The 19096-nt window shown below is 43.9% G+C and overlaps 1 protein-coding gene across 1 annotated transcript; it reads left to right on the top strand.

Annotated features, from left to right (window-relative positions):
* Positions 1-5000: 5000 nt before the first annotated feature.
* LOC107149801 (acyl-CoA desaturase 1-like) lies at positions 5001-17670 on the top strand. Its single transcript, XM_015494657.2, has 6 exons — positions 5001-5511; positions 6027-6309; positions 9151-9281; positions 10712-10917; positions 12348-12580; positions 14939-17670. The coding sequence occupies exons 1-6, from the start codon at positions 5488-5490 to the stop codon at positions 15136-15138; spliced, it is 1077 nt and encodes a 358-aa protein (XP_015350143.1). The 5' UTR covers positions 5001-5487; the 3' UTR covers positions 15139-17670.
* The last annotated feature ends 1426 nt before the right edge of the window (positions 17671-19096 follow it).

The raw sequence follows: 19096 nt of genomic DNA, 5'->3' as shown, positions 1-19096 counted from the left end.
TTGCTGTAGTTCTGACCTCCTGTCCCCATTCCACAATGCCACGTGTGGTGTGGATGGACAGATGGTGGGGCTGGTTGCATAACTACAAATCTCAGAGTACTTGTTTACTTGAGCAAGCTGACAATCTCAGGATCTGCAGTGGTTGATTTGACAGTAGCTACAAGGTATTTTGAAGTAATTTCTCTACTATACAATTTATCCATTTAAATCACACAATTTAATGGCTTTTAGCATATTTTCAAGATTGATCACAATTTTAAACTCTTTTATTACTCCATTCTTTAGCTATCATTTCACCATCACCACCACCACCACCACCACCTCTAATTCCATCCAAGCCCTGGACAACCATTAATCTGCTTTCTGTCTCTATAAATGTGCTTATTCTAGACATTTCATATAAAAAGAATCATGTACTATATGGTCCCTTGCAACTGGCTTCTTTCATTTAGCATTCTGTTTTCAAGGTTCATGTATGTTGTAGCATATGCTAGTACTTCATTCCTTTTTAGTGCTAAATAATATTCCATTATGTGGATACACCTCTTCTAATTTACCCATTAGTGCATAGATGTCTCCACTGTCTTCCCTTTGGGCTGTTGTGAAAAAATATAAGTTTCTTCTTCTTCTCTCTTTTTTTTGTGCGTGCGTGTGTGCGTGTGTGTGTGTGTGTGTGTGTCTACATTTGTTTTCCCTTCTCTTGACTATATACTTAGGAGTGGAATTGCTGGATTCTGAGTAACATTTTGATAGTGAGAGAGGAGTGGAAGAAAACTTTAGAAGAAAAGTTTAGAAGTATGTTTAGAAACCAGTAGGAGTTATTGTTTCTTGAACTTGTGGCTAAGATCAAGTGTAGAAATCTGTGCAAGTGTAGCTTGATGAAGGTACAAGTTATACTAAGAGGGAAGTGGGAATTAAGGCTGCAAAAGACATTCAGGGTACAATCATAAACACTTTGCTTACAAAAATGAAGAAGTCTGAATAAAAATGAAATAATAACATTTGCAACTTATTATGTGTCCAATACAGGACTAACAAACTTAATACCTCAGTGAATATTGGCAACAGCTTCCAGAACAAATATTAGTGTTCTTGTTTACAGATGAGAGACTTGAAACTCACTGAATAAAGTGAATTGCCTAAGGTTACCTGGCATCTCATTAAATTTCAGAATCAGTATCTCAGCTTGATACTTTTTTCCTTCTATTATAATATTATACATTGTTGAGATCATGACAAAAATAAATATATTTTTACATAGTTATATGTGAACATTATAGCATGAGTATATTCTAATGTCATTGGAAATGCTTCTTAAACAATATTCTTTTTTGTAGTGCTAATGATCAAAACCAGGGCCTCCTGCATGTTACGCAAGCACTCTACCACTGTTCTACACCCTCAGCCCATTGAAAAATATTGTTATTGGTGTATATTATATACATAAAATATATGGTATGTAGATATATACACATATTCAATATATATTGCAATATATGGTATAGCTAAATCCTAATCTATCATTTTTGTTTATTATTTATATTATGTTTTATTACATTATTATTTAATATCATAAATAATATTGTGACAAATATGTTTGTGAATCAATTTGGGATGCTACCAACATTTAAAAAAATTTTTTTTGTAGTTGTAGATGGACATCATGCCTTCATTTTATTTATTTTTTTATGTGGTGCGAAGGATTGAATTCAGTGCCTCACATGTGCTAGGCAAGCGCTCTGCCACTGATCTATAGCCCCAGCCCCTGCAACCAGCATTTTAAAGAATGCTTGTTTCAACTTCCACAATATTGAATATTGTCATGTCCTTGTGATAAATCACTTATCATTGAAATTTTTAAAAAATAATTATTCAAGTTCAACATTTGCTAAGTAGTTGTATACCACCCATATTTCTTCTCTTATGAAGTGCCTGTTCAGGTGTTCTGCCTCTTTGATCATTTTGAGCTTTAATTATGTTTGTCAATCTATAGACTTCTTTACATAGAAGCTCTTATCTTTTAGCTACCATAATTTTGGGGGCAATTTGTTCTTTTTGCTGAAGGAGGGTCCCCAGATCAGAAACAAAGTTAGAATCCAAGTCAGAGTGCTAGTTTGACCATTGTCACTTGAGAGGTACAGCCCACCAGAGCCTTGGGAATGGTGGTGATCTCTGCTGGAAAGGGAAACAAACCCAGTTAGAAAAATCGAATGAAAACATTTTGGGGAAGGGGCTGGGGATATGGCTCAAGTGGTAGCGTGCTTGTCTGGCATATGTGTGGCCCGGGTTCGATCCTCAGCACCACATACAAACAAAGATGTTGTGTCCGCCAAAAACTTAAAATAAATAAATAAATAAATATTATTAAAAAAAAAAAATAAAACATTTTGGGGGTGGAAGTGGCTCACTGGTGGATGACAGCCTAGCATGCTTGAGGCCCTGGATTTGATCTGCAGCCCTATGAGAAAAAAAGAAAAGAAATGAGGACTGTAGCTCAGTGGTAGAGCACCTGCCACGTACACATGAGGCACTGAGTTCGATCCTCAGCACCACATAAAAATAAATAAATATTAAAAAAAAGAAATGAAATGAAAAAGAAAATATTCTCAAATGATTAATCAGAGGTAGCTTTTTTTCTCCAGTGGAAGTGCCTCTAAATTTTTCATGTTAATAAAGGAGAATGGAATGGATGCTGAAACAGACACATCATTTAATGCTAAATTATGTTCTATTCAAGTTCATGTTACCTTTCCACAAGTGTGGCTGAGGTTACCATTAAAATCTGGCACAAAACATCATTGAACTATTCCTCTGGGTCAGTAGTGTAAGAGGACCTCAATACTTCCTGCTTAAGTGTCACAACACCAGATTAATGGTAGTGAACTAGAAAATGTTTTCCAGGCATAGATTTTCACTCCCAATCCTGAAATGCATAGGAACAATTCATCACCTACAGTATCAGACTTGAGAAGGCCTGAAGGGGACTGATTTCTATTAATTCTTGCCATTGACAACTTATATACTTAAGATAGCTTTTTTGTTGTTGTTGTTGTTGTTCTCTTGAGTTGAAGAATCAAAATGAAAATTTATAACTGCCACAGTATCATGTACCCTTTTTATACAGGAATATTTATAGCACCAACCTCCATCTCCAGAGCATATTCTGTACTTTCACTTCTATACTAAAACTCTAATCAACTGAGTCATAAATTCTATTGTAAACAAATCATGATTGTAAATTCTAACTTGACAGTGACATAATTTTTCCTTATTCCAACTCTCATGCGTCCCTGTAATTTTATTACTAGCACAAAACCTTATTTTGTGGGCAGAGGTGAGCTCCTGAGGATCCAAAGTAGTGGATGACACAGTCACAGACAACGTGATACACACAGGTCAAACCAGGAATCATTCTGTCTTGGTTATCAATGTCAAAATGGGCGTTGCCTTCTTTCTTAAAACTCATTCTCCCTAACTCAGACCTTTTCTGTACTTCCAGAGCTTTCTCCACAGGGCAAAAGCCTGGTTTTGGAGAAAAATACAGGACTCCTGTTCTGCATGGTCTTGGCAGGCCTCCTCTTTTTTCCTCTAACACAAAATGTGCCACCAAAGTGGCACACACCTGGAATCCAGCAACTTGGGAGGCTAAAGCAGGAAGATCGCAGGTTCAAAGCCAACTTCAGCAACTTAGTGAGTCCCTAAACAACTTTATGAGAGCTGTCTCAAAATAAAAAAGACTGGGGATGTAGTTCAGTGGTAAAGCACCTCCAGGTCTCCCAGTACTGGGGGGGGGGGAGTGGAGAGGGAGGGAGAGAGGGAGAAGTGTATTTTATAATTTAAGAAACCTGTAATATACTTTCCAATGGCTAGCTACTGATAAGATAATGAAGATTACAACAGCCTAAAGACACTAAGAAAGATTATAAACATTCTTGTGATCACCAGATTGCTGTCATCCTCACAGATCTTTCCATGACCACCCTTCACAAATATCCTTTAAAAGAAGAACCTGAGAAACATAAAAGTATCTCTCACTCTGAAGATGCCCCACATTTTCCCTTGAGTGTGTATTCCTTGCTTTACTCCAAAGTGCATCTCTCATTTGAGATAGCCTACTGTCTGTCTTGAATGTGTTTCTAGTTCCTTAAATAAATCTTTCTGTTTCTAACTAGCACGGGCTGAAATTCTTTTCCAACTAGTAAGTCAAGGACCCCACTTGTCCTGAATTTCCTCCTCTCCATGAACTCCTTGAACCCTCTAGTTCTTTGCCTTACTGCTGAGAGCAAACACCTGTCTGTGTTTCCTGCCTTTTTCCTTGTAGAAGACTCAAAAATTCCAACCTGACAATCAGAAGAATATCCAAACCGTCCCGCAAGCATTTTTGGAGGTGTGGACATAGGGACTGGATTGTCCACTGTTGTCTGGCGGTGGACTTTCCCTGCAGAATGTGCCCAGTGACTGCGCGGGGTATTGCCTTGTAGGCACACAGATCCGTGCGAGTTTGCACGTGTGGCCAGAGTTCCCGGGCGGTCTCAAGTTAGCATCCCAGAGCTTGGGGACTGGGCAGAGCTTCAAGTCCGAGCTCCCAGTTTAGGAGGCGGACTGCACCAGACCTCTCTGGGCTACTGCGGGGTAGAAGCCACGTCTCCCCTCCTATGCGTCTGGGGGAAAGGGAAGACAGAAAGGAATTGTGAGTGTTGGGCGCCACCGTGGCTCCCCCCACTATTCCCAGTGCAATTTCAGCAGTACCAACCATTTGTGGTGAGCAGAGGACCAGTACAAGACTTGTAACCCACCCCCCAGTGCCGAACCAACTCCTCCCCTTCCTTCGGAGAGAAATCTCCCAGGTGCATCCGAAATCGCGGGGTGTGGGACAGAGCCCCAAGAACTGAGAGAAGAAAAGTGGAGACGGAGAAAAGGAGGGGAAGGGAGGGAGGAGCTGGCAGCAAAGGGAACAGCAGATTGCGTCCAGCCAATGGCAAAGGCTGGACGAGGTGGCACCAAATTCCCTTTGGCCAATGACTGGCCAGAGTTTACAGGAGTCTCATTAGCATTTCCCAGAGGCTGGGGCTGGGGCGGCGTGGTGTTGGCGTCGGCGTCGGCTGTATCCCCCGCTGTGTCTCCCGTGGCTGAGCTACTCGACTTTCTGTCCCCTCCCCTCTCCCGCCCTTATTTCCAAGCGGGGCTGTCTCGGCCAGGCAGCTCTGCTCACTTTGTCCCTTTTGGCAGCAGATCAAAGAGTTTTGAGGAAACGGTCGCCCTAGGCTAACTCTTCCCTTTAAATTTCGAGCCCAGAGAGATCCGCGCACAGCGGGTCGGGCCAGCACAGCCATCCACGTGCCACAGTAGAGAGGTGTTCTGAGCGCAGCTCCACCGACGCCCCGCACCAGCGGACCCCTGAGCCGAAGTCCATCCTCTGTCTCAACTGCGCCAGAATTGCTCGGCAGCCTCAGCCCTGGGAGGGCGATCCCAGCACGCGAGAGCCAGATGCCCGCCCACATGCTGCAGGAGGTAAGCGTCCCAGAAGTGGCCTCCGTCCCGCTGCGTAGCGGGCGCGAATGGGGCTTGTAGGCGACTGGTTAGTGGCGGAGACAATTAAGAGCTTCTGTGAGGAAAGGGCCGTCTTTTCTGCTGCCCTCGGTTGGGGGCGGGGTGTGTATTGCATTCTGGAGGATTTATTCCCTGACCCTTGGTTCTTGAGCTTTAAAGTCAGGAAAACTCTGGTCCTGCTCAGACCCCCTGCATACATGGGGTTTACTTTGCGTGTTGCTAGGGGTGCGAGCTGTTTACCCTCCTGTCTCCTTCTGCTCCTTCACCTTATGATTTAACTCCCAATTCATCTGCAATTTCTGGAAACCGTCCCCTATTCCATCTCTAGATACCTACCACCATCACATAGCCTAGGTACTGAGGCAGGGTCTGTGCCTCTACTGCACACCACCCCCCACCCCCAGCTGCATTAGAGAACAAGTGTCCTTTACTGCCCCAGCCTCTGCGTTCTCTTGACTCTCCACTTCTCTTTTCAGATCTCCAGCTCCTATGTGACCACCACCACCATCAGATCACCTCCAAATGAAGGTCTCCATGATGGAGAACAAAAATTGGAGAAGATGTCCCTTTACTCAGCAGAAGACATCCGCCCTGAAATGAAAGATGATATATATGATCACAGCTATCAGGATGCCGAGGGTCCCACACCCAAGCTTGAGTATGTCTGGAGAAACATCATCCTCATGGGCCTGCTGCACCTGGGAGCCCTGTATGGGGTCATACTGGTTCCCACCTGCAAGTTCTACACTTGGATCTGGGGTAAGCAGGTTCCTTTATTCCGAACCAGTACCCCAGGTTTCTCACTAATGTTTAATAAGGTGGGGTCTTCCACAGAGCAGAGGCTCCTCTCCTCAGGTTTTGCCTGCCAAGTGTCTTTGGTTGCCTGAGAGACTGACTGGCCTGGGAATAGAGCCTAGTGAGACTGGGGTGCAGGAAGGTAGGTTCTACAGAGTCCCTTAACATGGGTGCTGAGGAGCAAGCACTGAGACCATGGGCAGGGGGCTTTGAAGTATAGATATGTGTGTGGCACAGAAGCAGCTGTCCCCCCAAAAACTTTTCTGTTTGAGTCAGTTGGCTCCCTGTCCCTGTCCTGCCTGCCTGGGTGACTGAGAACCTGGGGCTAGACCAGAGTTTCTGAACTGCACACCAAGCACAGTCAGGGTTGTAGGAAAGGAAAGCTGATGAGGAGAGATCATGCAAAAAGGAAGAACATAAAGGATTATCAATAAGATTCTGACCTGACCCCAGACCAGACCAGGCTGGTTTGTCATAGAGGGGAAATAATAAGGCCATGACCCAGGCTGCACAGATGTGTTGCTCTGTCACTCCAGGTAGGTCTGGATACAGCTCATGCCAGTCAGCAATATGTGCTTAGAATGAAATAATGTTGCAGAAATGCTTCCTGTTCCATTCCCCACTCTGCCATTTCCTCCTGCTCTTCTCTCCTGAGGCTAGGAAGTGCCCAGGACCTAACAACTTCTAACACCAGCTGCTATTCCTGCTCCTGCCTATTCCTTAGGCTGCTGTAATGAGAGAGAGGTTGCTAGTTCTCCCCTGACCTGCCCATAGCTTAGCATTTTTGGAGATCCATGGCTGGAGGCTGATAGCCCCTGGACCCATGCATGTGCTTTGCAGACAGATTGACCTTTGCCCCTAAAGCCCGAGTAGAGAAGGGGGAGCAGGGAGGTCTAGAGACCCACTGGCCCAATTGCTGCTCTCCGAGAAGTAGGAAGCCAGGACACCCTCTCCAGGAGACAACCAGAAGTTTTCAGAACAAAGAGGCATGAGGAACTTTCTGACAACTTTCTTGAAGGGTAGTGGTGTAGAAGGGCTGATTGGCCATGTGTTAGCCTGTCCCCACCAGGCCTCTTAGGTCTTATAGGTGGCTATATCTGGTCTTGGTAGTTAAACTTTGTCTTGGAGAATGCTCTAGGTGCCATATGGAAATGAAACTGAGAAGATTCCCTTTCTCAGGATCACCTGATACTAAGTGGCAACAACACTACATTTATAGGATTGAAAAGGTCCTATTGAAGTAGGTCATTGTGTGTCATTGCATCATTTCTCCTCAATCAGCTATTTCAAGTGACTTCTGTGTCTGTAGACTCTGGAAGAGCACTTAGGGCAGGGTTGAGGAGATGTCTCTGGCAATGCTGAGGGCCAAAGTGCAAAGCTGTGAGATGTTGCTTAACCATCAATGTGGACACTAACAGTCCTCTGGGGAAGTCAGAGTGAATCTAACTGACTGAGCCTTCTTGAGAGTCTGACAAGTATGCATAGAACAGGCACCAGAGTGCCTAGATTCTGATCCAGTTACCCTTATGATGGGATGGCATATGCTTTAGGAGCCAATGAACCAGGGTCATATGCACCATGATGATACTTCCTGGCCTCTCAGCTGAGTGTTTCTGCTTTGTCTAAAGCCCTTTCTTTCCTTCTGGTGATTGCAGGGCCCTGGCTCACTGTGGTTTTTCTAGGTATGGGTGATGCATATCAGATCTCAGTTACCACATGGCCAGAGGCCAAATATCAGCTGGAGCCTCCAGTCCCTCTCAGAGAGAATGTGGCCAGTACTTTCCTTGGTATAGTCACTATCTCTTTGACTCTCCTGCGAACCCTGTGGGAGGAAAAGGATAGGGTACAGGAGGGAAGGGAGGGGAGAGAAAGGAGCTGTTTAGGAAACTCTTTATCTCTGGCTGTAGAACACAGGATAATTTGTTACCATATATACCATTTTCAACCCAACTAAATTCTGTGGCTCCTTAAAATCATCCTTTCCATCCGGGCTCCTCGGAATGAAACATTGTTAACAGTTTCTCCCAAGGTCTGAATCCCTGCCTCTTAGAGCTACTAAACAGGAAGACATAGGTACACCTGCCTACTTGCCCTTTAGAGATTGTATCTGGTGCCTGGTGAGCCTGTAGAACTAGAGGAAACAGAGGCAAGACAGTGCTCAATAAACAGGCACCCTTTAAAGCATCTATTTCTTTACCTGCAATGTGTGGTGTTACTAACAACTACCTGTGATAAAGCTTGAGCCACTGCACACACGACTGTGTGCAGGACTGACTTACCCTGATAGTATTACACTGCCTGGTACAATACTTAAAAGTTTTTCACCAGCTGGTACATTGCTACCCCTAGTGTCCACTACATCCAGTTGAGCAGTGCCCAGATTGCTGTGGCTATCTTCAGAAAATCCTTGTATATAGGGTTCTGAGCTCTGTAGGAATAATTTGATTATCTTCGAGAAGGTAAGCTGAATGTCAAACTGGACAAGACCTTGGATAATACCTCCACCTTTGACAATGACAGTGGCACAGTGGTGAGAGTTTTATTCCTATCTTGCCATCCTGCCTCCTTAGTTCATGAGAATCCTTGACTTGTCTCCATTCGTAGGTGGAGAGGCTAGGAGGTGGTGGTCACTTTTCAAGTAGTAAAAGGTACAGGCCTTGAATGCCAAGGCAGCCCTATGGTTCAGGTAAGGCGGATATTCACCCAAAGCCTAAAGAGCACATGAGTGGTATAGGAGAGTTACTTTGATATGTTTCCCTATGGAACTTTCCTGTTGGTGACTCCCCTATCATCTTGTCCTGGCAGCCTATGTGTACTATTTAATCAGTGGTCTGGGCATCACAGCAGGAGCTCATCGCCTGTGGAGCCACCGAACTTACAAAGCGCGGCTGCCCCTGCGGCTCTTCCTGATCATTGCCAACACCATGGCGTTCCAGGTGAGAAGTGGGTGCTGCTTGGCTTTTGTATCTCTACCTTGTTGATGACCTAGGGTGGAATGGAGGGTGTCAATGCCCTGAGAGAAGCCTCAGCAGGACCATCACTGACCTTTCCAGTTTCCAGGGGTCACCTAAAGTGTAAGCTCAAACATGGAATGCTTCAGAATACTTCAGTAGGAAGGGAAGTAGGGGGAAAATAGTCAAAGCTCTGGAGGTACAGGATTGTTTTTGATACCAGTGTGTTCAGCTATTGTGGTCCTTTATCATAAGGGGCCACATCACATAGCCACACACTGAACCTGGTTTCCTGGGCAGACACTGGGAGTGGGGGATACTCTTGGTTTAGGGAGACTATCTTCAGACACCACCTTTTTTTTTTTTTTTTTTGAGGATGATGTTATCTAAGAGACTCAGGAACTTTGTTGTCGTGGATAATAAGATCACATTTCTATAGCATTGTGTGCTGGGGGCTATGCTATGCACTTCACATAGATGAACTCATTAAGTCCTGATACATCTTAGGAGATAGGTGCTATTATTTAGCTCCCTTTTACAGATGAGGAATCTGAGTCACTTAGAGGGTGGATGGGCCAACCTTGTCACCCAAGGGCAGTATGTACCTCATGACCATGACCACATTTCTATGGTAGCTAAGTCAGCTATTGAGGATAGGTTGTGGCCCAAATTTATATCAGAAATAGAATGAAGGGAATTGGGGTAGAGGACTCTTACAGCTGGTACATTATAGCAATGGGCACAGGATAACTCGTGGTATTAGGCTTAAGAGGAGAAGAAAAAACAAATTAGTCCTGTTTTTCTTGGCAATATCTGAGGTATGGAACCACATTTGGATAATCATCTCTGGTCCTAGAAATTTACACCTTCAAGGTTCCTGATGTTGTCTCTGTGGGCCAAAGAGAAAGAAGAAACACATTGGAACATTTTTTTGAAGGAATGGAAAAAGCCCCAGACAAGCCCAGAAGTCCTTTGGAGATGCAGTCATGGTCATGAGTTACATGCTGCCCTTGAAGCTGTCACTTACAAACACATCAAGATAGAACTTCTTGTAGTTTTCCCCATAAGCCAGCACCCCAGGGCCTGAAGCCACCTGCCTCATTCCCTTGCTACAAGAATTGCCCTGTTTTCTCCTAGTGAAATTATTTGAGCATGGTGATTTACCTGTATTCTCCCCATCCTGTAACCTGCAGGAAGCGGCAGTTCTATTCCTGGGTCTATACTGTAAGTTGCTTTTCCATCTGATCTTCAGGGCAAGTGTGCAGAAGAGGGCAGGCCCCTCTATGCCTCCTCTGGAGCCAGACTGTGTGAGGTCATGCCAAAAGCCATGGACCCTTTACATACATTTAAGAATGGCATTTTTCCCATGAGGGCGTCCCTCCTCAGGCCTGCATTCCTCTTCTCTGTCCCTCCAGAATGATGTTTATGAATGGGCCCGAGATCACCGCGCCCATCACAAGTTCTCAGAAACACATGCCGACCCTCACAACTCTCGCCGCGGCTTCTTCTTCTCTCACGTGGGTTGGCTGCTGGTGCGCAAACACCCAGCTGTCAAAGAGAAGGGGGCGACCCTGGACCTATCTGACCTAAAAGCTGAGAAGCTGGTGATGTTCCAGAGGAGGTGAGTAAAGGGAAGATGGGACTAGGGATGTGGCCCTGGGCACCTGAATCTTAAGGACTCCACCTTTTACCTTAGGTCTTAGAAAATAAAAGCTGAGGATGAACTGGGTTTGTAAATTCAAACTCATTTAAAATCCAGTATTTAACATGCCACAGGTCCTCAGTCAGTTTACGGCTCTGTTCCTTTCTCTCTGAGCTATCTTAATGAAACTTGTTAAAATGCAGCAAATGCTCACTGACCTGGGATAGTTATGGACACAAAAAATAATGTAGTTAAGTTCTTTCCTTCAAGGAGTTTGTGTCCTCTTGGGGTTGAAGGGCTAAGCCAACTACCCAAATAACCACAATACAGGGTAGAATATTGTCTGTACTATGAAAGGTGTAAAGGGAGGGAGATTGCTCAGTGGGGGCAGAGGAAAGTGGTTATGAGAGATCTTCACAAGTATGAGTGATCAGTGATAATGTAAACAGAAAGAACAGAATGAGGCAGAGAAGCCTCAAGCATGTTCCATGAAGGATGTCCTTCTTCTTGAAGTGGGGCAGGTAAAAGGACTACAGAGACTCATGCAGTTCCTGTACAATTCTAGTGTGGATTTAGGATTTTATTCAGTGGGCAACAGGGAACCTCTAATCATCTCCTTTGCAGCCATGTGGCACATTCAAGGGCATGCTTCAGAGAAGCTGCTCTCAGGACAGGTGAAAGTTACCATTGAGCCAGAGAGACAAGAGGCAGGGACACAGGTTAGACAGTAGCAAGGATCCATGCTAGGGAAGCAGTGGCAGCAATGGAAAGGAGTTGGAGGCAAGGAATGACAGTGACATACAAGTGAAAGACGTGACTGCTGAAGGGAGGTAGGCAATCCATTCCCTTAAAATGCCAATCACCTGGCTTTCACAGGAGTGAAGAGTATGGAACAGGGCCTCTGAAAGGACAGAGACCTGCAGGTGACCAAGGATATTCAGTGAGCCTTCTGAGGGACAAGTAGAGCAAAGAATTTCGGGGAACAGGGAGTAGCTAGAATGGAAGCATGACACTGTGACAAAAGGAAGGCTCCTGAAGTCAGATGAACAGCAGCCCAGGCTGCAGAACTGGCTGATGAATTTGAGATTTGATGCTCATCTGTTTAACCAACATGGCCTTATGGTCTCCTGAAAAAGAACAATGGACTTCAAGTCAGGATACAGGTGTTTCCATATTTGTTCCACTGGTTACCAGTGGGGCCTTCTTAGGAAAGTCATTAAACACATTGTTGCCTCCTCTAGAGACTGGGATAACATGCATTGAAAAGTTCTTCCACCCTATTCCCTCGTGCTCTTTTCTGACACTCTGTATTCACAGAGTAGGAAGAAAAACAGCCCAGTCCAGTGAGTGGACAATCCACTTAGGCATGACAGCCCTCCACTGACTCACTGTGGGATCTCTCAATGTAGGTACTACAAGTCCGCTGTTCTGTTGATGTGCTTCATCCTGCCCACACTGGTGCCCTGGTTTTGTTGGGGTGAAACTTTTGCACACAGCTTGTACGTCGCCTCTTTACTGCGATATACCATAGTGCTTAATGCCACCTGGCTGGTGAACAGTGCTGCCCACCTCTATGGATACCGCCCCTATGACAAGAATATCAACTCCCGGGAGAATATCCTGGTTTCCCTGGGAGCTGTGGGTAAGTCATAAGACAATAGCATGACCACATCTAGTGGTTTCCTGATCAGGATATTTGGCTAGGAGCTGGAAGAACCCAAATGACCTATTTTTATGACCACTTTGTAGCTCTGTCTTTTTTTTTTTTTTTTTTTTCTTCAGTGTAGTTCTAGGGGCAATACACTGTGAAATCCCTTTGGGAGTGTGGCAACAACTCTTATGTAAAATGGAAAGAGTGAAAAATAAGGCTGCTTTTGATTTTAAGTTGTAAAACAATCTCTAAATCCTACCTACATTGAGCCCCATTGACTTTTTTCTTCTAGTCATCTTTTACAGGTTTGTAGTCTTGAGGCAGAGAATGCATAAAGAGAAAATTAGAGACATCTGCATGACTTAGAAGCCCAGTGTCTTATATTTAAAGATGCTGTATAAAATGTAGACTACTATGGTATTTTCTAGTATAAAATCCTTTCTCAACAGTATTAGTTTCTTATTCTCCAATAGAAACTCCTTATCACAATTATAATTCAATTCAAAGATTTTATGCCACAGAATATTTTTCTCTCTCCACTGTACTTGAATGTGCCCTACCTTTCAAGTGTGGGCCATACCTTATTATTTGTTGATGCCAACATGAGGGGAATCAGTGCATCTCTTGGTGGCCCGTGCTCCTACATGCCACCCTCGCTCCTTATGTCCTTTATTTTTCTGTCTTCTGTTCTTACAGTGTGCTAGGAACTCCCTTTTCCCATAGTGCTGGGGGAATCCTCCAGGAAAGCAGAGAGTTTGACAGTTCCACCATCAGACTCTACCTTTTCCTGTCCTTCATTCCAAGTGCATATAGACTTTGACCAAGGCCTCAAGTTAGTTTTCCTGGTGCAGACACCATATTTGAAATAAATGACCTATGCGTACAAATCATAGAAATGTAAGAACCTAGATTGAGATGTGTCCCATAATTATAAATGAAACTCCAAACCTGCTCTTTTGGCCTCTTCACCTTACCCTTTGCTCTCTTCCAGCTCTGTTTCCTGCCATTCTAATCTCTTTGCTTCTGGAATTGCTTTCCCCATGGTCACATGTTCATCTTTTCTCTGATAAAGGTGACTTTCCCCTAGAGTCTTCGGCTATCTCTTACTGTCCCTGTGTGTCCATTGACTCTCCTCTCCCTTCTCTATCTGTATGTCTATCCTCTTTTAAATCTGATACCTTTGGGCTTGTTGAGGTCTTGCTCTGAACCCATATGTGGAAGTTAGCAATCCTCTATCAGCACCCTGAGTCTTGGTGTTCCCTGTGCCCCACTCTGCACTCCTGCTTCCCAGTTCACTGGTGGTCAACGTGTGTACAGAGATAGTGCATAATTTGAGATGCCTTGGATGTAGTAATTGACTTGGTAGAATTTCCTTCACTTGGTAGTTGTTCGTATCATTGCTATTCTATCTATTTTTATACTAACTAATAAATAAAGGACCTCTCTTTTTTCCAACTCTGATAAGGGTCAGTGTTATTAGTATTGGAATTGACTTAGACAAAAAAGAGTCCCTCCAGAATTGTTTTTTTTACCCAATAGCGAAATGGTCCTGAATCCAGGATTTCTTTCTTTCTTTCTTTTTTTCTTTCTTTTCTTTTCTTTTTTTTTTTTTTCTAGCAAGGATTTCTCAGAATCTCAGCTTACAGGAAATCTCTAAGTATTTTCAGAGTGGTTCTGTTTTTTCACCCCAGGGTCAAAACTCAGGATTAGGATCCAGATCAGCCTACTGTGAACCAGCCATGGTTGTGGAAATTCTGGCCTCTGGTTGAGCCTCCTTTTCTTTTTGTAGTGATAGGATGGCTGTGGCATTTCCAAACATCCAAAATATGATTTCTAAGTAAGGGTGTTGTTGATGTGGGAAATGGCTGTTGCCACCCATTCTATTGGAATTTCCCATCCTTGAACGGGCACCAGTACAGTGGGGAAAGGTGCTTACTCACCTTGTTAGCAGCACTGCTACAATTTCTTCCTCTGGACTCTCCCCTCCTCACCTCAACACTTGTACAGAGGCAAAGTGCCTGTGGGGTTGTAGGCCAGTATTTAGTGGAACTATGGTATTTTCTAGTATAAAATCCTTTCTCAACAGTATTAGTTTCTTATTCTCCAATAGAAACTCCTTATCACAAAGGCTCCCAGATAAACATGGGTGATCAGATCCTCTTGGTTCATTGCTTATGATGACTCTGAGGGCATCTATTTATTTTAAGTAGAAGACACAGGGTTCATTTATTCACTCAGCAACAGCAGCTTTCTCTGAGGTTTTTAGTGCCCTGCTGGGTAAGAGGTTGCCAAGATGAGGAAAACGGAATTCCACCGAGATTCATAACTTCTTTCCTTGGTTTGTTCCAGGCGAGGGTTTCCACAACTACCACCACACCTTCCCCTATGACTACTCTGCCAGTGAGTACCGCTGGCACATCAACTTTACCACGTTCTTCATTGATTGCATGGCTGTCCTCGGCCTGGCTTACGACCGGAAGAAAGTATCCAAGGCCACTGTCTTGGCCAGGATTAAAAGAACTGGAGATGGAAGCTCTAAGAGCGGCTGAGTTTGAGGTTGTCCAGGGTCCTGTTCCAAAATCCAGTAGAGGTTTAATGTTCTGTTAATTAACTACTGAGTAATGCTACCTGGATGCTAAAGATGATGACCTTAACACATTCCGGTTCAGTAAATGACAAGTACTGAAGGGCAACAACTCCCCTCTTTGATGCTAAAACAATATTCATTTCTTCTCTGTCTTTATTTCCATTGTCCTTTTCTTTGCTTGGTTCCTATCATCTTCCTTTCTCTTCTCCCTATTGCCTCCCAGGCAAGCATCTGGTCAGCCGCAGGTCGGTGTCCAATGTAAAAGCCTAGCAATCTTCCAAGAGCTTAAAAGCAAAGGATTTACTTCAGATACTCTCATGCTTGATCTCTCCTGAACTTTAAGGCAGGTGGCTCCACTTAGCTATGCAACAAAATCTTCTCAAAAGTGCTCATTAACTGTCATTATACGCTTTGCTAGATGGAAGATGAAAATAACTATTTATCACAGAGCTTGCAAAGTAGGTCATTCATCAGGGGAGAGTGAGCATGCCGGATATGATTTCTAAGTAAGGGTGTGGTTGAGGTGGGAAAGTTCTTTTTGTAGTCAGACCCAGCTGCCTACCTAGCAGAGACCTGGAGCCTCTCCACCCAGTATGCATCCTTTCTCTCCTGACTGATTAGAGGATGGCCATGCAGGTTGGCAATGTTAGATTACAGCAGCACATCTTAATGTCTCAATATAGTTTAGACTGAGGATAAATGGGAAGCATATAGTTCTTAGGAAAAGTGATCTCTTCTGGGGAGAAAAAAAAAATTCCCCCTGTATTAAGGAGATTTGTTATTTTATAGATGAATGAGTTGTCGACTGTGTCCGGAAGTGATGGATACAGCAAGAGCTCATTGAGTTGTGAGGATTCCGTGAGCTGCTTGTCCAACTTCTTTCATCTTTCTGCTGTGCTATCTTCAGGATTTTGGTCACTGCCCTTGTAGTAATAGGATGGCTGTGGCATTTCCAAACATCCAACAATGGAAAGATTTTTAGCAGGTGAACTTGGGTCAGAGTTAAACGTGTATAGACATAATTTGTATTGCAGCATGAAAATATTCACTGGGAGTATTTCCCTCTGAAAAAGAAATGCTAAAAAAGCTTGAAGGAGAAGAGGAGCCCATTGGTTTACCCATTCCTCCCACTGCTGGGCAGGAGATGGACAGTTGGAGGGGCAGGGTCTATAGGCAGCTCCTGAGAGATCACTTTCCGAAGGAAGAGCTCTGACAGCACATTGCCCAAGGGTTCAAAAGTCACTGAGTAATTGGTTGGGTGTTCTAGTAAACTGAGTTAGATAGTGGGTCCATTTATTCATTACAGTTTCTCCTTACATAGAATAAAACATAGGCTTCCTCCCCTAGTGTTGTACCTTTTCATGCATCCTTGCTTTGTGACCATCAGATTGCATATAGGACTGCCTGGGTGGGTCAGGAATTTCTTAACTGTTTCTAGTTTTCTGGCTCTACTCCATCTGTCATCTTTCCTCTGCTGGTTCACTCTGTTCTCCAATGTTTTCTTCTTGTTTGAAGAGTCAGCCTCCTATGTCTGTTCAGGGAAGTGAGAACTTGCTATCTAGGCAGCTCCCTGTCCTGTGGACACAAATCTCATGAGCACAGAACTATTGTTTCTCTTTAGCAAGGAGAGCTGACTGTCTCTTTGCTGGTCCCCAGATCCTCTCCAACTTCACCCCTCTGTGCCTGTGCCACACTGATAACTTCAGAAAGTGTAGTGAATGCTCTAGAAATATTCCTGGCTCAGACAGCTTCAGTCTCCTGTGAAGCCAAATGCCCACCATACCAGTGAGCCAATCTCAGAGCAAAGCAGGGTTAGAAGTTAGTCTCCTCTCTCTGGGTTGGAACAGAGAGCATGCTCAGTGCCTCCTGCATATTCAGTAAGACTGCTTGCTCCCAGGGGACACTCAATCCTTGTAGAAGGAGGAGGACGCATAGTCTTCACTGGGAAGCACAAGAAATAAGGGCAAGTCCCAAGTGCCTTGTTTTGAAAGGGGGCCCCAGCCTGGAGCCAGACTCTGCTGTAAACCTTTGGCTGAAATGTGGGATATGAGATGCCATGAACTTTGCTGAAAATATTTGTGTCTGTTCAGCAAACTAATCAACATCCCCTACCACACAACCTAGGGCAGAAAGTAAGATAGAAGAAGTCTAGAAAAACACAGAACACCACTATTTGAAGACCATGGACCTGTCCTGCCCTGAACCTCAGTCCTTAAAGCAGAAGCCTGACTCTGCTCTACCAGGATCAGCAATGTGCAATCCCAAATGCTCTGTCCACTGAGATCTAGCCATGGGAGGAAGCAGGGCCTTCCAGCCTGCAGTAAGGCAACCTGTCCTTAAGTTGTTCATTTTAGTAGAAAATCACCTCATGAAGAGCTGCCTACTCTGTGCCTATCACCGGAAATGTCTGTTGAATGGTTTTAATTCTACAGGTCATCAAATGTCTGCTTGATAATATATAAACAATAAACTCAACCTTTCTCTTTTCTTCTCATCCTGTTCCATGGTTCTGATCTATGCCATGTCCCTACACACATGGGTATGGTGACCTCAGGGTGAGGTCCCCAGTAACTCTGTAGATGTGTTGGTAGGGGCACGCTGGTTCAGTAAGAACACTCTTCAAGATTCTAAAGCTCAATTCAAATGACACATTAATGAGAAACTCTCATCAAGAGTTAATTACTCAATCCTTGCCTTATGGGTGTGCTGACAACAGATTCGGGTGCCTTACTTCTTTTCTAATCCTGTGGTTATGCTCCTCCTGGTTCCCTCTGAGCAGTCCTTTACCCTTGAAAGCCTGCAGCAGTGCCCTAAATCAATAGAAGCCTGGCTGGAGTGTTATCAAGTGCCCAAATTTGAAGGAGAGTAGAAGCAATTTGAATGTATTTGATATTTGAAACATGGAATGGTGGTACTAGACTTATAGTGGAAAGTATGCTTGGTTTGCTAATATCTTCAGTGTACTGTATGTAGCTCAAAGGGTAAGTCTAAAAGGTAAACAAAGCAAGGTGACCCTGTTACACTAGTGGGCAAAGTCTGGGCCTTCTAACCCGATGCCATCAACTTGCTATGTGACCCTCGCTTTTATAACAAACCCACTCCCCAGACAATGTCATTAATCCATTCAGAGCCCTCTTGAGTTAATCATGTCTCTTTAAAGTCCCACCTCTCAATTTGTTGCTTTGGGGATTAACGTTCCAACACATGAACTTTGAGGAGGAACACTGAAATTGTTGCACTGGACAAATCACTCAGTTATAATGTGCCTTGCTTTATCTTCTGTTAAAATGTGGTATGATAATAATACTGACCTACCTCAAAGGACAGTTTTGAAGTATGACTAAAGCTTATTATTAAGCATTTTGGGATCTTCAGAGGAATTCTCAAGCCCCACAGACTTTTCTAGTAGCAGTATCCACCACAAACTTGACATGCACATATGCCTGGATGTCATTATTAGCCTACATGGTTCTCAAGAGATTAAATGCAGCCATTGGAGATGGATGTGTCTCTTATGCAGGGTACCTTTTCCTTGCCTGAGTGGGTTTTTTTTTTTTTTCTCTTCCCATTTTAATGTGAGATAGTAGTTATTGGTTATCTAAGAGTAATTTTGGAATATCAAGTCTGAAGCTAGTTGTACTTTGATCTGAGATTATGTTTGTTAATAATAAAAGTGAAGTGATTCTGATTGCACTGTGTCTTAGAGTGTTTTGGCTGTGATATAATCTCCTGGGACCTGTCTCTATGGTCCACCATCCCATGTGTGTCCTGAACCTTTAAGAGTTAAAAATAAATATAAAAATAGTTACAATGGTTGAGTCATACCCCAGTTACCTGCCCTGCCCTTCCAAAGGGTAACTTTAGGTTAAACTCTGGGAAGCAGGAAAGGAGGTGTCTGCTCCTATTAAATCAAACACATA

Source organism: Marmota marmota, unplaced genomic scaffold (assembly GCF_001458135.2).
Source record: "Marmota marmota marmota unplaced genomic scaffold, marMar, whole genome shotgun sequence".
NCBI classification, from domain to species: domain Eukaryota; kingdom Metazoa; phylum Chordata; class Mammalia; order Rodentia; family Sciuridae; genus Marmota; species Marmota marmota.
This window is presented reverse-complemented; position numbering and strand designations above follow the sequence as displayed.

Coding starts and splice junctions, on each gene's coding strand:
- LOC107149801 (XM_015494657.2), top strand. CDS start 5,488: ATGCCCGCCCACATGCTGCAGGAG. Junction 9,282..10,711: donor CCAACACCATGGCGTTCCAG/GTGAGAAGTGGG, acceptor CTGTCCCTCCAG/AATGATGTTTATGAATGGGC. Junction 10,918..12,347: donor CTGGTGATGTTCCAGAGGAG/GTGAGTAAAGGG, acceptor CTCTCAATGTAG/GTACTACAAGTCCGCTGTTC.